Source organism: Drosophila yakuba, chromosome 3R (assembly GCF_016746365.2).
Source record: "Drosophila yakuba strain Tai18E2 chromosome 3R, Prin_Dyak_Tai18E2_2.1, whole genome shotgun sequence".
Taxonomy (NCBI): domain Eukaryota; kingdom Metazoa; phylum Arthropoda; class Insecta; order Diptera; family Drosophilidae; genus Drosophila; species Drosophila yakuba.
The window spans coordinates 27872381-27897866 of record NC_052530.2 but is presented as its reverse complement, the minus strand read 5'-3'; the positions used below and the strand labels follow the sequence as shown (position 1 = coordinate 27897866).

The following is a 25486-nucleotide window of genomic DNA, read 5'->3' as shown; positions in this document are numbered from 1 at the left end:
AAAACTTACCAGCTAGCTAATACCAAAAATAGCTAAATGTTATCGATAAGTAGTGCAGTGTTGGGAAGTGGCATGCTTACCGATAACACCCCACATTGGTGGGATTTTGGGCCCAACCGCGTACGGTCACACCATTAGCAGAGCGCAAACAAAATACGTACTTTTCTGCTAGCAAAGTGTCCAAAAATCGCAGCGCAGGGAGTCCCAGTGTCCGATGTAAATGGTTAAATAAAGTGAGTAACAATGGCTGAGCCACAGAGCGCATCATTTGCGCAGTTAGCCGACCCTTTCGTGGTGTGCGTGAGTGGCTCTGTCGAAGTGCGTTGGTGTGCGTGTGTGAGCAACCAGTTTCCTTGGATTCCTCATAATCTCCATGTGTGTATGTAACAAAAACAATAACAATTTGCCCAGGCGAATGCAAAACACTCGAAAAGTTGGCCAATTCCGGATGAACCTCATCATCATCATCATCAGCATGGTCGGCAGCCGAAGCCCCTGAATTCCGATACCAGGCATACAGCTCGATTTATTAATAATAATTGCCCATTTGCGCGGAATGTATACACATTTCAGTGACTTCAATTGTTCGTCGTCATTTCACCTTGAATTGTGTGCAAGGTAAGCGTCCAAAAGTCGCTATGGATATCGTTGCGCTTCATTTACCGTATTTACTATATACTCTATGAGAAAGTCGCTCCAATTTCGGAACGAGCCATGTGCTTTGGGTATTGGTGGTTCCAATAGTTACACGTCGACAAGAGCAACGATGGCTTATCGTCTTTAGGAAGGATCCCGAGATAAGCTTTATGCACGGCAAGAAATTTCATATAAATGATAATGGATTTTAATATTTCATTTATAAAGTGCATATCGAAAGAATATATAAACAAAATTTAAAAGACAAGAGAGAACGCTATAGTCGAGTTCCCCGACTATCTGATACCCGTTACTCAGCTAGTGTAAGTGCGAAGGACAGTTTTTGGCGGTTTGTGGGCGTTAGAGTGGGCGTGGCAAAAAGTTTTTTGGCGAATAGATAGAAATTTACAAGACTAATACAAAAATGAAAAAATATCAAAACATTTTTCAAAAGTGTGGGCGTTGCAGCTTTGGGCGGTTTGTGGGCGTAAGAGTGGGCGTGGCAAAAAGATATTTTGCAAGTCGATAGAAATTTTCAAGACCAATACAAAAATGAAAAAATATTAAAACATTTTTCAAAAGTGTGGGCGTGGCAGTTTTGGGCGGTTTGTGGGCGTTAGAGTGGGCGTGGCAAAAAGTTTTTTTTGCAAATCGATAGAAATTTACCATACCAATACAAAAATGAAAAAATATTAAAACATTTTTCAAAAGTGTGGGCGTCGCAGTTTTGGGCGGTTTGTGGGCGTTAGAGTGGGCGTGGCAACATGAATCGACAAACTTGCGCTGCGTCTATGTCTCTGGAGTCTGTGTGCTTAGTCTCAACTTTCTAGCTTTTGTAGTTCCTGAGATCTCGACGTTCATACGGACAGACGGACAGACGGACGGACAGACGGACATGGCCAAATCGACTCGGCTATTGATCCTGATCAAGAATATATATACTTTATATGGTCGGAAACGCTTCCTTCTGCCTGTTACATACTTTTCAACGAATCTAGTATACCCTTTTACTCTACGAGTAACGGGTATAAAAATACCAATGGCAAAATTCAAAATATATATTTTAGTAACTTTTGGATAGATTTTTATTCTATATGCAGTTCCATTATAAGATTATGGCCCAAACTAAAGGAATAGGAAAGGAAGTGCCCTACTCTTTCCGATGACTAATAAAGCATGTAACCGCATCTAGGCTGCTGCCAACAAATTCCCTAATTAATTCTTAAACAACATAACGAACAATAGATGCAATGCAAGACCTTTAAACTGATTAATCGCCAATTTTGATCCACTCACACTTGAGCAACGCCAGCGTTTATTTTCTATTATTAATTGCTGCTCGCCAGCGATCAAAGTTTCGCATTCGCCGCTCTCTCTGTTGGTTTTTTGCCTTTAGTTTTTGCTTTTGTCTGGTTTGTGCAACTTCAGCGGGGAATCACATACATTGTTGCTGCTGGTCTGGTAGGAGATCCATTCGCCATGGATCCCTCAGTTTATTACACAATCTTGGGGGCCAGACTGTCAGTAGTCTTTTATCTTTCGCTCTTTATCGAGCACGTTCGATTGAACTTTGTTTCGCGTGGGGGAAAGTCGATTCATTTCTTTTGGCTTGTAGATAAGCAATTAACTACCTTATAGATCAGATAAGCTCTGGCATAGAACACTCTTTTATTTGTATATATTAACGTAGGAAGTTTGTGCGTATCAGCAATAAACACTAGACGTCGATTAAATGAAATCAAAACACCGTTTTGTGTTTCATAAATGCTCACTTCTAATATTCTATGGTGGATACGTGCTGTTAACGTATTTTAACAATCTATGAGCTTTATTCAAGCGATATGTAAATTCTAAAACAAATTATTTTCTCTCAAGAACACTGAAAGTGAACACATCTAAAATCAAAATGAAGAATTGTTTACTCTCAGCAGCAGTGACTCAGAACCGAAATCTACTGTATGCGAATGTGGTCTCTCGCTGACTAAAGCTAATATTCTAATATTCTATTCGGCTGCAACTCAGCCCATCGTCGCAATCGCTTCCAGCTGCGGCAGGTACGGAGGCAGGGTGTCTAGTCCGCCGGTCACTCGATCAAAGCTGAGGGCATGCCGCGGTGAGGTCATCAGCTGGCGTATTCCGAAGGCCACGTCCTCACAGCTGCTCCGCTCGCTCGGCTCCAGCTGCCAGCAGTTGAGCAGCAGCTGGTAGAGATCCCCGTAGACGTAGGCTGGCTGTGCCGGACGCACTGCAGCCCGAATGGCCTCTAGCAGCTGTTGGTTACTGGCCACTGCATTGGCATAGGGCGTACCACCCAGGGCACAGCATTCCCACGCCACACAGGCCAGCGACCAGACATCGGATCGCGTGGAATGGTGATGCTGGTATCGCAGCACCTCCGGAGCCAACCATCTACTGTGGTCTGCCTGCTGGCGAGCAATGTTCATATACGGCAGCGGCCCAAAGACGCTCAGCTTCAGTTTGAACTCGCTGGTCACGAAGACGCTGTGCGAGCAGAGCTGTCGATGCACCACTTGGCAGCCGGTTAGATATGTCATGGCGCTGGCCAGCTCGTAGATCCACTGCAGCACCAGCTGCTCGGAGAGGGAAGTGAGGCGTTGCGACGGTGCCATCAGGCGACTCTCCACCAGTTTTCGCTTCAGACTCATGCGCTGCTGCTCGAAGATTAGGTAGAACCAATCCGGACTCGCTGAGACTCCATAGAAATCCAGCAAATGCTCCTGCCGCTTCAATTGAGACAACTGACGCAACTCTCGCAGCAACTGCGCCTGAGTGGTGCCATTCAAGTCGTCCAGGCAGAGCACGTGCAGGGTGCAATCTCTGGCAAAATCGTTGGTTGAGACCTTTCCGGTTATAATCTCGCCAAAGCGTCCGTCTCCGATCACATCGTTCACATTTAGCCGCAGTGCATTCCTTGGTATCCGTTCGAATCCCTCCACCAACTGTTGCAACTGCTGCTTGAAGTTCTCCGGCGAGTGCGGCAGTGGATCGTCCTCCACCAGGTATCCGTTGTTTTCCCGCTCGATTATTGGCGTTTGCAGCGTCATCTCGTGGGCATTGCCACCAGTCAATCGTCGTCCTCGGCAGGTCTTGTAGCGCAGATAGAAGTAGGCAATCAGACTGAGCAGGAGGCAGGTGCCGAAGATGACACACGTGACGGCCAGTGCCACCACCGAGGATTGGCCCTTATCGAAGGTGGCGTAACTAAAGTCGTCTAAGGATGTGACATGCTGGTCGTGGGTTCCACGACTGTACAGCGTCTTGGTGACGCCCTCCAGTGTGCTCACCTAGAATATTAATAGTCATTCAGAAGTTTCAAGTAACAAATATGTAGTCAGATGAGCCATTAAACCTCCATAGCAGTTGGCTCTCAAATTGAATGCATTACTCACCAATCCGAGACTGATGTGGACATGCGCATCTGGCTGATCCAACGGCTTATTGATGAATCGTCCATATCGCTTGCCATCGCCCACCACAAAGCGCCTGGTGCGGTTGTCCTCCGGTCTATCGTAATCCAATTCGGCGGCTATGTAGTAGGGCACTCTATCCTGTTGAGCCTGCTGCCAGCTGCCCAGGAGCTGGGCATCGAATGGCTGACTCAGGGCATTGTCCACGTATTCCACGATGACGAGGATTTTGCTCAGCGGTCCATTGTCATTCCGAATGGGCGACAACTCGATGGTGACTGTGCGGTCGGTGCGGCTAAGGATTTTCGGCTGGGCTGGCACGGGACTCGGAAGGCCCACCTGAAATTTGGAGTAGGAGTCGTATTGGTTGGGATTTTCGTTTGTATTCAAGCAGTACCAACCTCTGTGGTGGCTTCTATGGAGGCCTGGCCGCATTCAGATTGACCTGCTTGGGCATCCTTGCACATGGCCCTAACAGATACGTTGTACAGCGTGGCGGGATGCAAGTCCGTGAGTTCAAACTGCGTTTCCGTGCTCTGCACCATGAACTCGGGCTGCGGGAAGGCGGGCAGCGAGGAGTAGGTCTTTAGGACCTGAGCTCTGATCAGGAAGTTGTCCAGCAGTTGGTTGGGAAGCACTGCCTCTGCGCCGCCGGCCAGGAGCAGTTTCCTCGCCTCGTAGGCATCCCAGTTGAGGGTCAGGCTGTTCTCCGTCTTGTTCGAAATCCTCAGATGATGCGGACCCGGTTGTTTGGTCAGTATGGTGGAGTAGTACGAGTGCACACCGACTCCGCCGCAATACTGCGCCTTGTTGGCCAGGCAGCGGGTGTTGCAGAGCTGTTCATCCTGCTGCTCCTGCGGCTCCAGGACATTGGCACAAAAACACTTCTCCGAGGCCAGCACGGCATAATGGTGACCCTGATGCTCGCAGATCTCGATGCAGGTCTGCGGGGTCTTGGCGTAGACGGATTCATGGAGCAGATCCGTTCGAGCCGTGTAGCAACCGACATAGTAGTAGGCAGGTGCTTCCTGGGGGACAGCTGCTCCTCGTGGAAGGGCCAAGCACATGGCCACGAGGCAGCTGGAAAGCCAAATCGGAATTGGGCGGTGTCCGCTACGTGAACCGCATTCCATGGCTTGCAAGTCTCGAATGAGCAGCTCCTGCACGCCGGATGGCTGATATCCGCCTGGGATTTTAGTTTCTTCTTTTGGGGTGGCTATAGCTGCCAATTAAACACTTTTTCACGGGCAGCCAATTTAGGCAAATTAAAAACTTTTATTCTTTTTCCCCGCTCAACATTTTTCAAGCGCTTTTGGTGCTGCTGCTGCTGCTTCTTCTTCTTCTTATTCCACTGCCGTTCTGTTATTGAGTGTGAGCCCGTTGTTGTTGCTCTCGGCAACCGTGTTTCCAGTTGACTAATCGCTCTGCCGACGTCGACGCAGCCCGCACAACTGTTGCTGTTACTTTCCAACACCTTTGTTTACATCGCCCGCTAGTTGATAAAAAAGCAAGTGTAAGTGAGACAACTGCTGTGTTGCGAAGATCGCCTGTAACTGGCGGCACTGCTCACACACCTGCTGGACAAGCCTGGCTCCAAGCAGCATTGCCAGATGTATTTTATATTTTGAATTTGAAATACTGATTCAGCGCGCCAAAGTCTCGGACAAATGTTGGTCTTAATTAAGTGGCAATGTGTTAATTGGACAGACGCGATTTTGCTAACGTTGCAGCTGCTGCCGCACCAATTGCATTACCCCACTCCCCCTCCCACTGTGTCTGTTCCTATTTTGCCATGTGGCGGCGAAAGTAGAGAGAGGTGATCGGAACAGAGAGAGAGTGCCGCCCCGCTCTCTTTCCACGATTCCATTGAGGTAGCCGATTCCATTGGTGACTTGCGTGTTGTTGCTGCAGTTTGATTTGGTTGACGGTCGCGCTGGTCGTGTATTTATATTCATATTCCCATTCCGCATTCGAATCGGATTCAATTAGGCGCAAGCATAACTTTAAATTAGGCTACATAATCGCGTGTGTGGCATAATTCCCCACCAAACTCTTGTCTTAAATGTGGTATGTCTGGTGCTACGGGCTCTTTTTGTTTTGGCTGCGCTTCCAATTAGAATTCAAGTGGTCAAACTGCGTAGCGCGACAAAAGTTGTCGACGTCATCACAGCGCAGCTAACGAAATTAATTTTAATGTGCTCCCTACGGCTCACACTCAAACACTCCACTGTGCTGAATTCGTTTAACCCGATTTGGAAACCCTTTTGCATACATATTCCCCATTTGGACTGGTAGAATCCGAAAGTAACAGATGAACAAGTGATCGTGTTGCAAACGAAACATCAATCAAGAAAGTTAATAAGGTCAATAAAATCACTGAAAGACCGGTTTCTAATGAATTACTTTCCCAGCCATTTTGAGTAACTGAAAATATATAATTTGTACTTCATCTGGGCATGTAGAATACTTTATTACACTGCTAAATCTGTATGAATGTTGAAAGTTCAATCATTAGTTCAACAAACCGGTTTTCTTATCATTAAGTGGTAATCAAAACCATATGCTTTTAAGTTATACACTTGAGACCTCAGTCGGATCTGCTTAAAACAGTTGTTTCTGTGAGCAATGAATACGAATGATAAGCCTGCACCTAGACATTGATTAGAAATGAGATACTTTCTGCACACCTACCAAGTACCATTCCTCAATGGATACGTATATATAACCCACGCACCTGAACAATCCGCTTACATAGAGCACCATCTTCTGCGATCGCGGAGCAGCGCATGTTTGGGTTTATTTTTGGCCACCTCTCATAATTGCAGGCCTTTCTGTCCTTTGCGTCGCTCGTGTCTTGTGGCTGTGCCAAAATTAAATGAACTCGCAGCAGCGCAGAGGCTTGCGCAATTAAATGTTGGCCCAGACTCGCAGTTTTCCCTTTTGCCGGAAATGGGGAAAATGTGCTAAGAGGTACAGCAGATATTTTCTCCATACTTATCTAGCTGTCTGTTTATGTTTGCAGTTGACAAGTCGAAATCCAACAGATTAACTCGAAAGAATTCCCCAACGGAGGCAAGCACACAGCCGGCGAAGCACACAGACAGTAAACGGGATAGCTGGCAAGGATTCCAGATACCAGAATGGGCGGATCGGCAGTGCAGGTGATCAACGCGTCCGAGGAGCACACATTTGTGCTCAACGAGGATGCGTTGAGTGAGGTCCTCATGCGGGATGAGGTCAAGGATCGCTTCGTCTGCGTCGTTTCCGTGGCGGGAGCCTTCCGAAAGGGCAAGAGCTTCCTGCTGGACTTCTTTCTGCGCTACATGTATTCAAAGGTGAGTCTCGAAATTGCTGCCATCACAAGCATCTTTCACTTACAAAGCTCTTTTTCCTTTTTTTGAAATCCTAGTATGTGCATCACGATGCGACAGACTGGCTGGGAGGCGAATCAGATCCGCTGGAGGGATTCTCCTGGCGCGGCGGCTCCGAACGCGACACCACCGGCATTCTCATGTGGTCCGACATATTCCTGCACGACTATCCCAACGGCGACAAGATTGCCATCATTCTGCTGGACACACAGGGCGCCTTCGACAGCCAGAGCACCGTGCGCGATTGTGCCACCGTGTTTGCGTTGAGCACAATGCTGTCCTCGGTCCAGATATACAACCTGTCACAGAACATCCAGGAGGACGATCTGCAGCACCTGCAGCTCTTCACCGAGTATGGCCGCTTGGCTCTGGCCGACACCGGCAAAAAGCCGTTCCAGCGGCTGCAGTTCCTCGTCCGGGACTGGAGCTTTCCCTACGAAGCGGAGTACGGTGCACTGGGCGGTGATAAGATTCTGAAACGACGTCTGGAGGTGTCCGATAAACAGCACCCAGAACTACAGTCCCTGCGTCGCCATATTTCGTCCTGTTTCACGGAGGTGGCCTGCTTCCTGATGCCCCATCCAGGCCTCAATGTAGCCACCAATCCCAAATTTGACGGTCGGCTGCAGGACATTACGCCCGAGTTCAAGAACAGCCTGCGCTCCCTGGTGCCCATGCTGCTGGCACCGGACAACCTGGTCTACAAGGAGATCAGCGGACAACGGGTGCGCGCTCGCGATCTCATTCAGTACTTCCAATCGTACATGAACATCTACAAGGGAAACGAGCTGCCCGAGCCGAAGAGCATGCTGGTGGCCACCGCCGAGGCCAACCATTTGACCGCCGTGGCCGCCGCCAAGGAGCTGTACGGACAGCTCATGGAGGAGGTATGCGGCGGAACGCGGCCGTACTTAAGCACCGCTCACCTGCAGACGGAGCACTTGCGGGTGAAGGACAAGGCACTGTTCCAGTTTGCGGCGAAGCGCAAAATGGGCGGCGAGGAGTTCACCGAGAAATTCCGCAAGCAACTGGAAGATGATCTCGAGGAGGTCTTCAGCAACTACCAAGCGCACAACGAGAGCAAGAACATCTTCAAAGCGGCACGAACCCCAGCGGTGTACTTCGCCTGCGCCGTCATCATGTACATCCTCAGCGGCATCTTCGGATTGGTGGGTCTCTACACCTTCGCCAACTTCTGCAATCTGGTCATGGGTGTGGCGCTGCTCACGCTGGCTCTGTGGGCCTACATCAGGTAGGTTGATAACTGAGTTTTGGTTGAGAATCTTGCCAACTAACTTTACTTTTGAATTGCAGATATAGCGGAGAGCTCAGTGACTTTGGCGGCAAGTTGGATGACTTTGCAACGCTAATGTGGGAGAAAGTAAGTAGCTTGGAAACTAACCGAGATGTGTGTGTGTGCTAAACTACCTTATGCTTGCAGTTCATGCGACCCATCTATCACGGCTGCATGGAGAAGGGCATCCAGCATGTGGCCACCCATGCGACCGAAATGGCTGTGGGCGGAGGCGCTGCCTCCTACCGCTCCCAATCCTCGGTGAATGCGTCCAATGGCAAGGTGAAGCGGTCATGAGAATACGCCCAAGGAGCGCAGCGCAAGACGCAGCAGACGGTGCCGTCGCAGCCGCCGTCGGCAAAACCCAACAACAACAATAATAATAATAACAACAACAACATCAACAACAATGTGGCATATAAATCAAACAGGAGCAACAACATTAACGAGGCCGACGGTTTCATCCACAACATCTGGCGCAAGTTCGGCGGCAGCAACGAAGAGAAGGCTAAAGTCAGCGTCCAAACTCCAACGGCCCCATCCGCTTCCCAGGCGCCAAATAGTCGCAAAAAGCGCAAAGCGAAGCGCAATTAGGTGTCCATGGACCGACCAGTAGAATGGTTCGATTATTGAGAGGACGACCCCTTCTAATTTGTATAAATCTAAACCCCTCTATAGTGCGAGAGAACCGGAAACACAAACGTCTAGCTATTAATTGCCCTTCAAGGAAAGTTGTTTTTATATATTGCATTAATTGAAGTGTAGATCGTCTATATTACGTATCTTTAAGAGTAAGTGCATCATTAGTAAGTGGCTTGTGTCTGTTGAAAAAGTGAAATTTTAAATTGTTTTTTACAAACGATATGCGTCTGAAACGGATATATGAAATTTAACGCTGTAATATAAAGAAATCGCTAACGAATTTAATTTGTTTAATTTCCATCTAAGGCGTACACAAACACCACCCCCCCACCCCCGCCTCCTTTTACACCTTATCTCATCTTTGGTATAGAATTCCATAAGCAATCTATGTATAAACAGAGTGCACATTGTTGTTGGCTGGTTTGCTAAGCGCCTCATTTTGCCACATTTTGTTATTTAAAATTATAAAAAAAGGAAAAAAAAACACGAAAGAACTAAAATAGAAGTCATTGCCACCCATTAAAGTTCGACACAAAGGAGCAATGCTGGTATAGGTCATTAGTTTATCTTGTGCAGTAAATTTATAGAACTCTTGGTTTTGTTTCGATTAAACAATAAAACAATAAATGTATTTAATGATAACAGCTCACTAGCAGTTATGGCCATCGAAAAATAAAAGGAAAAAAAAGTATCTTTCCTCTCGCATCAATGGGTTTGGGTTTGGGGTTGGGCTTCTACTTCTTGGCGCCACAGCAACTTGGCTTGGCGTCGCCGCCCGCAGTGTCGCCATCCTTCTTGCAACATCCGCCCGATGAGGTGGCACTCGAGGGATTGCATCCGCAGTGCCCGGGGTTCTGGCACTTGCACTTCTCGCAGCATTTCTCCGGCGTGCACTTGCAATCTGTATTGTGTATTTATATAATATATATTCGTTTGCTGCGGAAGATTCGTTTAAATGGAGTTGCAACTCACCTTTTCCACAACCAACACACGGCATTTTAAGCAATTTTTTAGCAGAAAGCCTTCGTTTTCCTAATTTTAAACCAAATGGCACACTGAATTTGTACAGACTGATTTCTGGGGTGGCGATTTTCCGGAATTTGACATTTACGGCAGCGCATGCGTGTGGCAGCATCATCCGGAATGGAACACTCGACCCCCCAACATGCAACAGGTTGCAAGAACAGCAAAAAGAGCCCGCCCAAATCAATACCAGTGCAGTTCGTTTCAATTACATATCATTTAAACTTATTATTCTCATGATTTGTTTTGCGTGTGATTTAGGTTTGTGTTTTTTGTTGGTTTCTCAACATTACATTGTGTGAACTACGATCGCGCTACGTTCTTCGGGATTGCTTAAGACTATCAATATATGCGACCCGTTTTTGCGGGGCTGGCCAGTTACTTTATTTAATGTTATCATTTTTGTCCTGTTGTGTTTCACGTGGGACAACAACTCTCTACACAACTTACGTGCTAAACATTACAATTTATCAATTTATCATTATCGGATGTGAACTAAAAACTGTTCGGTTCGGTTCGATTGGTTTGCGTTATGCGATTTAGATTTACATTGAAAATGATTATGACATACTCTCATACTCTCTCTTTAACACATCCAATATTTAAAATGTTTCGTTAGGTTCTATAATTATAATATCTGTTCATTTCTAACGTATCGTTTATGGTGCATGGGTGGGGGGCGCGGTAGAAGGCGAGGAAAGTTGGTAAGCAAATGTTCTTAGCATCGTTTTTAAAATGATACTTAATGGATACAATATATATAGATATTAGCGTCTCGTAAGCCGTTTCATTGATCTTCTTTAACCGCTCTCGTTCACTCGTTTAAACTTTCAATTTGTAGTCCTAATGCTGCCTCTAATTCAATTGCTTAACCGCTTTTCACTTTCCGTTTTTACTTTTTATTACTTTTTTTTTGGCATAACAAATTTCTCCATTGGATTGTGGGAACTTAACCATTTTTTTTTTAATCATCCATTCGAAAGGGGATCTCCTAGGGGTTCTCTTCTCTGCGGGGGACGTTGCGTGCTGGGTAGTCTTAAGTTAGTTACATTTATATCTATATATTGAATATATGTGAGGGCTGTTTGCGTGTCGGGACTGAATGTGTGTTACATTGCTATTTGTTGATAAGCTTAACTAAGTATCTATTAACCCCAAAACCAGTTTCCAATTATCGCGGAAGGCCGAACTCCTGGCCCTTTCCACTTCCTCGAAAACGTATATCGGAATGGGAGCTTTATAGCTTGTGTCGTTCTGATTTGCCATTGGACTATCTGTGCTATTATATGTGTTGTGCATGGGTACGCACCCAAAACCAACCATTAGCACCAACCTTGGGTTGCTTACGTGTGCCTAACAATGACCTTTGGCCACAAAATTCTTACAGGTTAGGTGCTCAGCCGTGGTCAGCCGATGGCGCCCATTATCAGTCCAGTGGCTTGCCGAAAAACAAAATGCTGAGCAAATCGTTGAATGACAACTAAATCTGTGTTGGACTCGCTGCCTGGGACGTGGACGCAACGGCGGCCGCGGGAGCGGGTGAAGGATTCGCTGTTGCACTGTCTGCACTGTTGGCCGCTGGCGGGGATTCGTTCTGTTGGCTACCATTCGTGTGGCTCGGCTTCGGAGATTGCTCCTCCGCCTCTGTCTCCGTATCCATCTTGCACCGCGTATCGTTTGCATCGGCCATCGGCTCCGGCGGAGTGCAGGCGCCTTTGGGGCGAGACAACTTTACAGCGGCTGCCGCTGAAGTGGACGCCTCGCCACACGGTTCCTCACTTGGTTCCTTAGTTGGCCCCGAACTGGGGACACTGGCATCGCGCTTAAGGATGGCGAAAATGCTCTGGATGTAGGATTCCATGGTGATCAGCGTGATAAGTCGCTTTTCGCGCTCCTCATTGAGACGATCCTGGGCAGTCTTCTTGTTCGACGCCTTCTTGTTGCGCTTGGGCGTCGGCTGCAGCTCGTCCTCCAGCTCTGTCTCGTCATCGGACGAGGGAATTGACGTTTTCTCCATCTGCTCATCGTCGCTGCCTGCAGGAGTTGGTGGTTTGGTGCTGTCTGTTACTTGCTCCGAGTTGCCGCTGGATTCCATAGAGACATCTGCTGGTTTGTCGTTGTCCGTTGAGGTTTCCTTCTCGCCCTCCGACTGCGCTTGATCCTTTTCCTTGACCTTTTGCGAGTCACGTTTCTGCTTCTTGTTCGGAAATGGATCTGGCAAATAGGGAGATGATGAAAGCTCTATCAATTTCAACGTACTCAAGTGGTCCCCCTAATCTAGGAAATAGAATCGTAATGGTAACGCGAAACTTACCCCGCTCCGATTCCTTTCTAAACCGCTCGCTCTTGTTCTGAAGTGCCCTCAAAGAACCTCGCAACTCCTTGCGCACTGAGGCCGGCACTCCAGTGGCCTGGGCAATGATTCGGATGGCGAACAGATCGCCACACAGCTCGTCAATGTCGTCCTTGGAGTGCATACCATAGTTGATTGTGTAGATCATACGGGCCACTGGCAGCTGGGCGGCAACCTTGTGATAGTAGAGCTCCAGAAATTCGCGAACACACGCATCCTTTAACATGCTTCGCTCGTCCCTCAGGACATTGTGGAGGTACTCCACCAACAGTTGATTCTTCACGAGCAGTTCAACGTATCTAAGGATAATAAGGAATGGAATAAAGTTGCATCTTATTTTTAACAAAGATCTTTCACTTACTTGTGCGTCAGAGCATTGTTGTGTATGCCCACCCAGAACTTGGGGAAATAGGTGAAGTGCAGCGGCGTGGACTCGATGGCCACCAAGCATTGCAGCTTGACTAGCGTGTCGTTCAGAGTGCCCGTGTTGACGCACATGCGCATCATGACATCGATAAAGTCATGGTATGGTCGGTAGAAGGACTCCACCTGGACGTCGTAATCCGCATCCAGACCACGAGGTGTCAGCTCTGCCAGAGCGATGCACATCTGTACCATGGGTCGCGGTGGACGGGGTGAGTTCTTGGCGCCCAATGGCCAAGGCGTATGCTTTGCTCCGCGACGCGGGAAGTACGGTCCCAGAGGACCGATCGCATTGGGAGCATTCGCCACGGACAGATGACAGTTGATAAGAATGGGCGCCAGAATGCTAATGGTTTCCAGGCTGGGGTTGCGCACCAGCTCCTTGAGCACCTCCAAGGCCATGCGACTGATCTCCGGCGAATTAAAGGTGTTGAGTAGCGTGGCCAGTCGTTTCACTGCATCCGGCAGTGCCTTTGCCAGCGCCGAGTGCTGATGCTGCTGGCGCAGGAAGTGCTGCTGCTGGAATTGCATTTGCTGCAACTGTTGCAGCTGCAGATGCTGCTGCATTTGTTGCTGCAGCTGCTTTTCCTTTTGCTGCGGCGTCTGCGGTGTTTGCGTTTGGCTTTGCGACTGCTGCTGCTGTTTCTGCAGCATCTGTTGCTGCTGCAACTGCAACTGTTGCTCCAGCTGCTGCTGTTGTTGCTGCTGCTTCTTTTGCGCAGGACTGTCTGTGCGCGTTCGCAGCGTGGCTAGGAGGAGCAGCATCTCGCCCAAGAGATCAAATAGGTCTCCTGCGACATGGCAGGCGGTGGCCTCGTGATGCATGGAATGTAGCGTGTGCAGCGCCTCAAAGCACATCTCAATGCCGCCGTTGAAGATCACCATCGTGCGGTCCTCCTCATTGTCCACTGTACATGAATAGAAATACATTAGTGTTGCGTATTCCTCGAGAACTAGGTAGGGTAATATACTAACCAAGTATCTTGAGAGCACTGATCAGCGTGGACCAGGAGACACGTGCATCCAGACTACTGGTGTAGGACACAATCACAGCCCGCCTAAACTGGGTCACATCGAGCTTTTCCTGTTCACTGGCATCCGGATGACGGGTGGCGAACAGAGCCATCAACTTGAAGAGCTCGTCTACGGCTGCCGCATACTGCGTGGGATGTGGCGTGATGTTTTTGAAGGCCCACTGCAGGTTCTGGTGCTGGGACAATTGGCGGGTGAGTGCTCGGCTCTGCTCGCAGCACAGACGTAGGAGTCCATAATAGGCGGGCAGCATGGAACGATTGTAGGTGACTATCTCCGCGTCATCATGATCGGCCCTAGGTGGTAAACACAAGATTTAATAAAGTATATTACAGTCAAAAACAGTTGTCTCCTTACAGTATATAGTTAAATGCAATGTTGCGCGTGATCTCCGGGCAGTTGGCCACCTGGGCAGCGTTCTCCGGACAGTCCACGAGCGAGTGGTGCCAGAAGGTTAATAGTGCGTGCTTGTTGTGATGGGCTGGAACACTGGGCTCCGAGAGGCGTGGATGAAACAGCTCCCACAGGGAGCGCATGTACGATCCTATCTGTAAGTGGCAACAAAGTGTTCCAATTTAGTGTTGAGCATATCGAGAATGGGGAATTGCTGCTGCCAAACTTGCCATTAGTTTTTCAGTCTTTGAAACCATACAATAGCTGAGCAGATTGAAGTACGCGGTCAGCTTGGTTGTGCCATGGGCTCCGATGTCCGCATAGACGCGCGCCGGACGCAGCAATCGCAGGAGCAGCGTAATCACCTGGTGCAGCACCGCCTGGGCATCGCTGTTTATGTCGCTGCGGAAGGATAAGCATTGTAGTTAGTGTAACTCATTATAGATCATCACATATTACTTACCGATAACTGTGTGGATTGAGGGCCAGCAGCTTGTGTTGCGAGTGGGCGCGGAAGTTGGCCCGGAACGGCTGGGAGGGTACCAGTGCCACCAGCAGAAAGGCGGCAGCTGTAATAAAACCCGACCATTTAACAGGATCTCCCAAGCGGATAGCGCCGATATCATACCGTTCCGAACACGAGTGTTATCGTGGGCCAGCAGGAACTGCTCGAGCCACTTCTCGGCCGACTGAAGGATCCAGGCGTGGGCGATCTTGTTCTTGGTGGCCTGCAGCGAGAGCCAGTCGAGCACGGACTGTGGACAGTACTCGGCCGCGTCCCACATTCGAGGCAGGATTAACTGGGTGAAACAAGGCAGGCCCACTGGACCGCCCTGCGTCTCGGTGAGCAGGGTGAGCAACTTGAAGAATGGCGCGCACAGCTCCGTGTGCTTGGTTACCGAGGCGAATAGCATGCCAATGATCTGCGTGGCCAGGCGCTCATCCCAGCGACAAAGGGCGTGTATTAAATGCTTTGTCTGGTGCGGATTAATGCCGTCCTTTATTTGTTGGTACAAAAATGGAAAACCCTACGAAATATAAGCAAAATTTGACAAAAATGCAGGGAACTTTGAACACAGGAAAAACAATTAAAAATGAAATTCGAACGGCATGTTTATCTTGATTATTTTTTGGGAATTCGGTTACGGATTAATGCTGATGGATTGGTTAGATGGTTGGTATTGGATATGGCATGCTTGAGTGGTAGTTTGATGAATGGATTAAACAGAGGAGACAACGCTTTCCAGCTTTTTGAGTATAACCTTGCCGCCGGCGATTGCAGTGAAGTCTTTGGGCGAGAGTCGCAGTCGGAAGTCGGGTCCCCTTGATCTTTCCACTAGGCTGGCGCACAGAGCAATCATTTTGTCCAGCGAGGCCGGACGCATCTTCTCCACGGACAGCGCCTCGTCAGAGGAGTTGTCTTCGTTGTCGGAGCTTATGTCTATCTGCTCGAAAGCGAAACAAGAACATCAAAATAACGATAGCAGGTGTACATTGTCTTCATCAACTTACGCTATCTGTTTGCTTGTGTCCCAGATAGAAGTCCACCAGGCTCTTGAGTATACCGATGCGCAGCAAGTACATGGCCTCCTCATCTCCCATGCGTGAGAACTCGCACAGCAGTCCAAAGTACTCGGACAAGTGCCGCAGGTTCGCTCGGGCACCGTGCTCCAGGAGCGAGATGAGCGAACCAATGAAACGGGTTACACAAGAGGCTTGGCCTATTAACTCCTTGTCATCTTCGTCTGTCTCCACATCCAGATACAGATCGGCATGTGAGGCACTGGAAAGTTAATTAATGGTTAATAAACATAACGAATCTCATAGTAACTAATAGTATTTACCGTAATTGCTGGATGACATGGATAACCAAACGTTGGAACATTTGACGCACCATTTGGTTGGGGCACTGGATTAGCACCTGGACCGGCCAGTAGGGCTCCAGCGACATGTGCGACAGGAACCACTCGCAGGCCTCCTGGCTGGCATTGAACTGCTTGGTCAGCAGCTCCACCCAGGGCACCATTGTGGGCTACACAAACGAGTTAAGATGAAAACTCACTCTTCCGGCTTTGCTAAGAGGATTAACTCACCTTTTCCTTGGCATGAATAAAGGTCTCAATGAAAAAGGACACAGACAACTTGGCTGCCATGCAGGTGACGTCCGTCTCCGATATTAATGATTGCGGTATGTGCCCACATATCTGCCACATGAAGCTGTGAAAAACAACAACAGATTTGTAGTGAAATGAAATGCACATAAGATAAAATAAAACTCACTTGAAGTAGGTGTGCTCGAAGATGTTGCGATCCTGCAGGAACTGTCTATTGTCCTGCCAAATCCAATCCTCGAGGTCCTTGTTCAACAATGGACGAAATAGTTGTAGCTTCTGGGCAGCCTTCGACGTGGAAGGCTGCTGATCGTTGCTGGCTTTGTTGTGGCTATTGTTGCTTGGCTTATGATTATCACAATTGGCTGTTGGCTGCTTCTCCTCCTCGGTGCCCACGATCGTCTTCTCCGCGGGCTTTTTGTCCGTCTCCGATTTCTTTTCGCCATCTATTGATTGCGAATCGCTTTCATTTTTCTCAGGCTCATCCTGCTTCGCTTCGGCCTCCGCGACCTCTTCTTTTGCAGGCGATTCCTTGGACTCTGTGTCAGTCTTCGCAGGATTTTCCTTGTCTTTCTCCTCATCTTCCACTTCCACATCTACATCTGCCTTGATCTCGCTGGCGCTCGTCTCCATTTTAGTGGGCTCCTCCGCCTCGGATTTCTCTTCCACAGTCGGACTGGGCGTGGGTGTAACCAGCAGCTCGGAATGCCGGCGCTGCAGATGCTCTGGCAGTCGGCGCTCGTAGAACAGCATGTAGGCAGAGTTGGTTTTCTCGAAACTAAAGTCCAGATATTTCTCCGTCACTGAGTCGTAGGTTTTGCTCTGCAGATATCAGCCATAAGTTTCAGGTGCATGAAAACAAAAGTAACCAACTACTTACCGTCATCTCGCCGCCAAAGCATTCCGCCGCTATCTGTGAGGGATCGAAGGGCTTCACTTCGGCATCGTTGAACAGGAACCAGCGCTCGTGTGGATGGTAGCTGGTCTTCGTGCGCTCCTTGATAAAGCTGTAGTAGTGGCCGCCATCCGCAGTGCCCGTGTGGACAGTGACGCCCACCAGTTCGTACCTGTGGCATTAGTGTTGGTGATTGAAAGTTCCAATAAACCAATGTTGTAAACAGAGGTACTTACTCGTAGCATTCTTCAATATCGGCATCAAGAGTGGCCTCTGCCTTTTCGTTGTCGTTCCCATCGCCTGCACCGTCTGCGCCTTCGTTCTCACGTTGGCGCCTCTCGCGCTCCTCCTTGTACTGCTGCGGCATCAAGGTCTTCTCCACATAATGACACATGTTGAGGCGCAGCGGAAAGGAGAAGTGCGTGTTGACCTTCTCCTTCAGCATGGTGACCATGTTAAAGGTGTAGCGCATGGTGTTGAAGCACAAGATCTGGGGAAGCTTCTTGAAGCAAGCCCGCTTCTCAGCTCGTACTTTCTTGCCGCACTGCGAGCAGGTGTACATGTTGTCGCCCTCCAGTGTATCCTTAACGGTGACTTCGTCCAGGGATTCCTGCAGATTGCGCATATCTGCAACCTGGCAGCGGACCGTGTAAAAGTCCTCAGCCGTGCGGGAAACGTGACCGCAATCCAGGGAGACGACATTGTTGCTCAAGGAACCACAGAAGAGCCTTTTAACCAGGTGCTTCAAGTCAGGCGTCATATCTTCCAGCTTGGACACCAAATCGATAAAGAACTCGGCCATATCCTTTTGCTCTCCCGTATTCAGCGGCTGGTGATCCATCTGGTACACCCGACAGAAGCTTCGCGGATTGTACGACTTCCGTTCCGACTCCAGTAGGTAGGCAAACATCCGTTGCAGCTCCAGAAGCGTGGGTCCATGCTTACGGGCAGCCGTGGGTGGCACTCGCAAAACAGCTGCTCGCGCCTGTGGCATCATGTACAAGTGCTGGACGCAAGAGGCCATGTAACAAGTGGCGCCCAAATTAGTCAGCCCCACATAGCCGCACTCAGATCTGCCTTCATCTCGCGGCCAATAGTCCCAGGGATACGGCTGCTTGGGTCCGGACTTGTGCTGTGCCAGAAGACGTCCATGCAGATACGCATAGTTTGTGGCGCAACCGCGGCACAGTTCAACCAGAAGATCGTAGGCAGATGCTCGAGACGACGCCGACTTGCACTTGGGCTTCTGGCGATCTGCCGGCGAGGGCATGTCAAACAGGAAGCCAATCAGCTGCTCAATAAAGGATAACGCCTTGGGGGTGTACTTGAATGTGGTGTCGTACTTGATCAAATTGGACATGAGATTCAAGAGACCCACCAAGCCATCGTCCTGGTAACCATGGCGCAGTTCATAATACTCTCGGGTGAGAATGCTTTGCGAGATGCTTTCGCACAGCATTTCAATGTCGATGTGCTCCTCGGCCACCATTTCCGGTGAGAGAGTGTCCACCAATCTGGCCAGCAGCCAAAAGTAATCCCGGCAGGCGGGTCCGTAGGGATCCTTGCCCTCCTCAGAGAGCAAAAACTGCGTGGGCTGGGTGCCGGAGCTCATCTGCTCGGCCAATGGCAACAGGGCGATGAGCTTGTGCAGCAGTGGTGCCAACAAAAGGCGATAGCTGTGTGCGTTGCCTAAGCAAATGCGGTAAAGGCCAGCGCATATCTCACGCCGCACCGCAGGCTCGGGATCCTCCAGGATGAACTTCTGCAGCCATCGACAGTGATCGGTTCCAGTTGGCGCCCAGAGAAGCCTTCTTGCTTCCGCCGAGGCGTGCACAAAACTCACTAGGATGTTCATAGCGAACTGGATGAGCTGCGCCCGGCCCCAAAAGCCGGTGCGCAAGTGCTGGAACTGATAGGGGAACACCAGTGGGTTGGCCGAAGAAGCCTGATGCTGCTGGTGAACTTCGTCATTAAGGATCGATGAGAGTCGGGTCAGACACTCTGGTACCTCCATCAACTGTAGCATGAACGGGTGCGGACGTGACATCAGGACATGGGCATCCGCCGACTGCAGCTCCTCGAATCCCAGAAGCCAGAGGATGCGCAGTAGGCTGGCCAGGCAATCGTGCCGCCATTCATTTAGAGCCAGCTCCTTGGGATGTGCGCTTTGCTGAAGCTGACCCTCACTGAAGATTTCGTACAGATGACGAAGACCACCACATTTGACGAACGCCTCACTCCACTTATTGTCACCTCTTTCCATCACCGAAAGTGCTGGTGGTGGAGGGGTTGGAGACGGTGGGGTGGAACAACCCACTGGGCGCTCCTTTTCCTGTTCAAAAGTGTCGCCCTTCTTCTGACGCTTGCTGTGTTGCTTCGGTTGGTTTTCCTTATCGCCACCGCTGCTGCTGCTGGCCTCCGTTTCCACATCCTGCAAGCCAGTGGAGGGTGTGGGCGTCAGTGGGGCCTCCAGCTCGCACAGTTGCTCCTTGCTCAGCTTGACTTCTGGCGGCGGTGGAGGTGGCTGCTCGTTGCTATTTCTCCGTCTTCCCATCGAGGATTTCTTCACTCGTACCTGTTCCGGTGGATGTCCCATGGCCGCATTGCCGTTGGATTCGCCGCGTCTGGAACTAGTTAGGGCCAGACTCTCCACAATATGAAGCGAGTACATGAACTTTTGCAGGTTGTTTGGGTCGAGAAGATCTCTGAACTTTTGCTTGATCTGCTTGCGCTTGGTTGCCAGTTGTTCCTCCTCTCCGGCAGCATCCATCTGCTCGAGTTCGCTTAGGTCCGTAACCAGACTCTTAAAGGCGTCCAGAATGTGCGGATTGGTTGGCAGCATGGCGAGAATATCCCATACGCGTCGTGAGAGCAATTGCGCCTTTGTGTGATGCTGCGGATTTACAGTCGACGCTTGTGGTTGCATATCTCCCAGTGTCTGCATCAGGCAGAATAGCTTCTCGAAGTACTTTGGCTGCAGCAGGAGCACTGTGGGCAAACACTCTTTCGGTGGTGGTGGCAGCATTGACGGGTGCTCCAAATTGGACTCCTTTCGCCTGGCTCCACGTCCACCCAAGGACACGTAGACGATCTGATTATCCTTGAATCCAGCATCGCCGAGACTCCGTTCATCGTAATCCGAAGTCAGCTCCTGTCCCTGCGTGATTATGCGTAGCGGTCCATCGCTGAGCAGCAGACCGAGCACAGGAGCAGCCAGTCCAGTTTGTAGGCTCTCCCACCACTTGGACACCTCCGCCTTGAGGTCGGCAATTAAGTCACACGCGTGCATCTGCAATAGACTCTTTTCCGAAAGTCCTGCCTGTTGTAGGACGATCCGTAGAGGTGGACCCGCTCCCTCATTTTTTAGATTACTATGCGATCCAATCCCTTTGCCCTCGATGGCCCAGCGGCGTAGATGAAACGCATATCGCCGCCGGAATGTATCCAAATGGGTGTTAAGCAGCAGCAGCCCACGCTGGACGCGCATCAAAGCAGTCTCATCATCGATGCTGAAAGAAGAAAGGAAATAGAAAAAAATAGTCAAAGGATAATTATTTTAACACACCTTTCCAAAGCCGTTGCTGCTTGAACTAGGTTTTCCATGCACTGGGAAACGAATTCCTTCTCCAGGCGCAATTGTTGACCCATGTAATACATGTTGATGTACTGTATGGCCGCCAAGGAGACATCGTTGCTCTGGGCGCGCAATGCGATCTTCCACAGATGGTACATGCCAACGGCACTGGCGCTTGCCGAGATCTGCTCGCTGTGCTTGTCGTACTCGGCCATGGCGATGCGGGCGAAACTGCATAGCTGTTGGAAGAGTCCCAACGCAACCATGGAGAACTCCTCGGGTCGCAACTCTGGGAGTTTCTTCAAATATAAATGCTGCAGTGCTTCAATGCCCAGAGCGTGCTGGTCACCGCCTTTGGCCTGTGCCTGCAGCCACGAAAAGTAGCAGTCGGCACACTCCGGATCGTGGGCCAGCCACTCCCATAGCGCGTCAAGCTGCTCCAGCGTTAGGCGGAAGCTTTTCGGGGATCCCACCGTCGAGAATATCGACGATAGGAACTGCAGTCTTACAGAAACTTGTGTCTTATGTGAGTAAAGTTGTCCGCCCAGCTGCTGCTGCTGCTGTTGCTCTCCGTTTTGGGTGATCAGTACCTCGGCATGGCGACGTGCATAGTGGCGTATATTATTGAAAAAGCACTGCATCATCCGGTGATTTCGCTCTGCCCACAGCGTCATCGAGTGCGTGTCCGAGGGTCGGAACTGTTGGAACGAGGCGAACAGTTTGGGCAGCAGTCGCAGACTGACAATAACGCTCCGGTTGTTGGCGACGTTATACAGGCAACCCTCGATGAATTTCGTTCGCAGTTGGCGGTCCATGCTGAAGCACAGGAGAGTTGCCAGAGCTTTCTCCGCCTCCAAAGCCAGTGATTCTCCCAGTTGACCCTGCAAGACAAAGTTAGCATTACATAGGATTAACGGACATCGAAAGCCTAAAGTAACTTACAATTTTATCGTCTTGAAGCAGATCCCAGAGCAGTGTGTTTCCGGGTTGGCACACATCATTTAACTTGAAGGAGGGCTGCACCGGTGTACTCCCGGACGTAGAGCTGCTCTGACTTGCCTTTGGCGAGTGGTGCTGTTTCCCGCCGGAAGCCACCTCCATCAGATCCACATCAGAGTCCGACTTTGCCTTGGCGGCAGCAACAACGGCGGCGGCTGCAGCAACGCTGGCCTGCCGGTTCATCGCCACCAGCGTTTGCTGCGCAGTGCCGGTAGCCGCCGCGGCAGCGGCTACAGCGGCGGCAGCAGCAGCCACATTCGATTCGCCAGACTTCTGAAGGGCCATCGCCGACTGGGCCACCATCATGGCGGCGGCCGCAGCTGCAAAGGCTGGTGGAACGTCCGGACAATTGGCGCGTGAGCTGACCAGCTGGGCCAGCTCCTCTTCGCAGGGCGACACGTCCTCGTCATCAAAATCAGCCAGGTTCTTCTCGGATTTGTTGCTCATAGGGGAGGAGTAGCTGCCATCGTTTTCCGCGCCACTGAGCAGCTCATTGATATTGGTCTCAATGGCCCTAATATAGGGTCCCTCTCCCTGCAAATGCTTTAGCACCGCAGCGGGCACCAGCTGACTCGTTGCGCCATCGCTGCACTCGTCGCTGTCCGCTATAAGCTCGCCGTCGCCATCACCATCGGCTTCGCCATCTGCCTCGTCACTGCTGGGCACATCTTCACCTCCGTCCCAGATCTCGACCAGCTCATGGGGCAGAATAATCTGCTTATTGGCCTTTTGGCGACGTCGTTTGTTGCTCGTCTTTTTGCGGCTGCGATGCAGTTGCAGCTCCAAGGCAGCCCGCGATTGCAGCTCCTCTTCGCTGCTTGTGTTGTCGATAATGTTCACAATGCGGTTGTTTCTGGACGAATTTAAAAATGGGTGTTAGTTAAATTCCTTTTTTTAGAAAAACTATTTTACTTACACCATGTCCACTTTGCCCATATCCTCGGGGCTTATCTGCTTTCCCTTCTCGGTGGTGGGATCACAGATGTGCCGCCTGTGCCGGGCCTGCTTGCATGGAGTAACTCCGTCGATTGGACTCTTGTTACCGACACCTCCGCCGCCTCCACCGCTGGCAATGCTACTGTCGTCGGCGCCCACGTGGTCGTCCTCTGTGTTGCTGCCCTCAATGCTGCCGCTGTCAGAGCTGGATGCGGTGACGTTGGAACCCAGCAGGTGGTCTTGCATCAGGTTCATCTGGCTGCGCGAGCAATCACGAGTCCACAGCAGTTTTGTGAGTGCTGAGGCGATGTATATGCTCTGCTCAGTGTGCTCCTTGGGATCCATGCGGCAAAGGAGCGAGTAAAGGTGCATGGCCGGGCGCGGGGCCAGGTTCTTCACCAGCGAGGGCAGGATGTCGAAGATCGTCTTTGAGCAGTGCTTCAGCTGAGTGGCTTGCCAGATCAGCTTGATGTCTTCTTCGGAGATCTGGTTCTCCACCGCCAAAAAGTTGAGCAGAACGTGTGCCTGTTTAACGATCTCTACGTGCAGATTCGGGCCAAACAGATGCTGCACAATGTGGTTTTCAGTCAACCAGTTCGCGATGCGTTGTCCGAAGAGCTCCACTTCGTTGACGGTTTCGGTGGTGCAGATCTCATTAAATAGATTAATGTGTGCGTTGATCTGGGCCATGCCTGGAAGATATTTGAAATAATTTAGTTTAAGGTATAATATTTATTGATAAATAAATAAAATAATAATTGAACTTTGTTCGAAATGCCTTCAACAAATATCTGTACATGGTAGGACCTACCTGCCAGTCGCATGGTCAGCGTGGTCGATGTGAAGTACTTAAAGGCCAGTGCCAATCCTTCGGTATCGAAGTTAACTGCCACGTCCAGCGGGTCCCGCATAGAAGACCACACAAAGTCGGCCATCGCGCGGGTGGCGGCAGATCGGAGGCTCTGATCCGACAGCTTGCACATGTACTGCAGTATCCGGCTGCGCAGCGGCACGAAGAGCTGGGTATTACAGTGATAGTTCAGCCAAAGTTTCACATTCGAGACGGCCGCAGTCATCGAGTGAGCGGTGGACACCGGCAGATCGGGGTGCTCGAAGCACAGCGACATGGCGCCAAAGCCGCCCGAGTTGCAGAAGAGGCTCACATTCCGCAGCAGGTAGATGGGCAGGTCGTTGTCATGAAGATCGCAGATGAGGGCCAGGTGGTGGGCCTCCTCAGCCTGCAGGTCGTCCAGCCGAGAGTGCATGCCATGCTTGTGGGCGATGTACAGCGGGAAGTTGAGCAGGAACACCTTTGAGACGAGCACCAGTAGTTTCTCCACCTCGGGCAGGATCCATGGCTCCTCTGTGTACTGCAGGTGGGATTTGTGCTGCGGATTGGCTGTTTGCGGAGGAGGGGGAGTGCAGGGGCCAACTGGCGGCTTCTTGGCTGGCCCATCGCCGGAGCCCTGAGCCTCCTCACTGGAGGATTCAGATGGCTCCTCCTTCTTGGTTTCTTCCGCTGGTGTGGATGAATCCTTTCCCTCTGCCTGGGCTGACGCCTCGTCACGCTGCTGCTCTCGCTGCTGTTGGGCCTGGGCCACCACCTGGGCAGCACTGGCCGTTAGCCGCTTGTAGTTGTCGATGAGGTGGTCGATGTGCTTCAGATGCTGCACCGTCAGACAGATGAGCGACTGCACAACCAGATTGAAGCGGTCATAGTTCTTGGTGTCCCGGTACAGGCACATGCACTGACGCTGCGGCCAGGACTGGATGTAGTTGAAGGTGGTCTCGATCTCGCTCTTCAGCAGCAACTGGAACTTGAGATCCGAGCTGGCCACGCGCACCTCATCTGCAAAAGAAATTCGGAATACCAATGGTAAGCAGGGGCAGGGTCTTCTACGTTCGCCTTTCTTTTCTTTTCATCTTTTTTTTTTTTTTGCGGTGAACATTTTTGACTTACACAGCTCCAGGAGATTCTGGAAGTCGGCGCACACCTCGCACATGGTGCTCCACTAGCTGCACACACCAAATTGGGGCCTTCCAGGGGTTAGGGCCGCCTTGCCAGCGGCGACGACTCCTGGCCGTCTAGGGAGAGGAATCGGAGTCTGGGATACGCTGGCGGAGTCTCGGTCTCGGTTGCGGGCACTTGCTCTTCTTGCTTTTCGTTGGTCGCTCGGCTCGCTCCCGGCGGTCGTGCAATGCCATTTAGGATGGCGCCCTCGCCTCTCAACACGGAACACTGTTTTTCGGCAACAAAAAAATGATAATTCTACACTCGGACATATATATATGGTAGGGATATATATGTATATATATACAATTACAATCGAAGCAAGAGCCAGAGTTGGAGCGAAGAGGCAGGGGCAGGGTTGTCAG

General features: G+C 50.4%; 4 protein-coding genes across 6 annotated transcripts; 1 reads left to right on the top strand and 3 right to left on the bottom strand.

Annotated features, from left to right (window-relative positions):
- Positions 1–83: 83 nt before the first annotated feature.
- Positions 84–9651, top strand: LOC6538686 (atlastin). Of its 2 annotated transcripts, none has more exons than XM_002099169.3 (5): positions 84–233; positions 7087–7399; positions 7474–8687; positions 8750–8816; positions 8877–9651. In XM_002099169.3, the coding sequence occupies exons 2-5, from the start codon at positions 7205–7207 to the stop codon at positions 9024–9026; spliced, it is 1626 nt and encodes a 541-aa protein (XP_002099205.2). In that variant the 5' UTR covers positions 84–233; positions 7087–7204; the 3' UTR covers positions 9027–9651. The 2 variants fall into 2 exon arrangements, with proteins under 2 accessions (XP_002099205.2, XP_015048976.1); XM_015193490.2 differs by lacking the exon at positions 84–233 and adding an exon at positions 5994–6131.
- On the bottom strand, positions 2276–5898 carry LOC6538687 (putative tyrosine-protein kinase Wsck). Its single transcript, XM_002099170.3, has 3 exons — positions 4466–5898; positions 4047–4403; positions 2276–3941 (listed from the first exon to the last, which is right to left on the bottom strand). The coding sequence occupies exons 1-3, from the start codon at positions 5195–5197 to the stop codon at positions 2655–2657; spliced, it is 2376 nt and encodes a 791-aa protein (XP_002099206.1). The 5' UTR covers positions 5198–5898; the 3' UTR covers positions 2276–2654.
- Positions 9652–9914: 263 nt separating the features above from the next.
- LOC6538685 (metallothionein-3) lies at positions 9915–10501 on the bottom strand. The gene is made up of 2 exons (XM_002099168.3): positions 10344–10501; positions 9915–10272 (listed from the first exon to the last, which is right to left on the bottom strand). Exons 1-2 carry the CDS (start codon positions 10366–10368, stop codon positions 10106–10108), a joined length of 192 nt encoding a protein of 63 aa, XP_002099204.1. The 5' UTR covers positions 10369–10501; the 3' UTR covers positions 9915–10105.
- A 91-nt stretch (positions 10502–10592) lies between these two features.
- LOC6538684 (ubiquitin carboxyl-terminal hydrolase puf) lies at positions 10593–25484 on the bottom strand. 2 transcript variants are annotated; one of them, XM_039376103.2, is made up of 20 exons: positions 25071–25484; positions 23922–24959; positions 23091–23802; positions 22118–23027; positions 21167–22056; positions 17838–21110; positions 17587–17773; positions 16876–17528; positions 16689–16812; positions 16440–16627; positions 16108–16378; positions 15858–16040; positions 15224–15623; positions 15059–15164; positions 14826–14997; positions 14560–14750; positions 14146–14498; positions 13109–14078; positions 12709–13046; positions 10593–12635 (listed from the first exon to the last, which is right to left on the bottom strand). In XM_039376103.2, the coding sequence occupies exons 1-20, from the start codon at positions 25111–25113 to the stop codon at positions 11875–11877; spliced, it is 11763 nt and encodes a 3920-aa protein (XP_039232037.1). In that variant the 5' UTR covers positions 25114–25484; the 3' UTR covers positions 10593–11874. The 2 variants fall into 2 exon arrangements, with proteins under 2 accessions (XP_039232037.1, XP_002099203.3); XM_002099167.4 differs by having other exon boundaries at positions 10593–12608.
- Between the last annotated feature and the right edge of the window lie 2 nt (positions 25485–25486).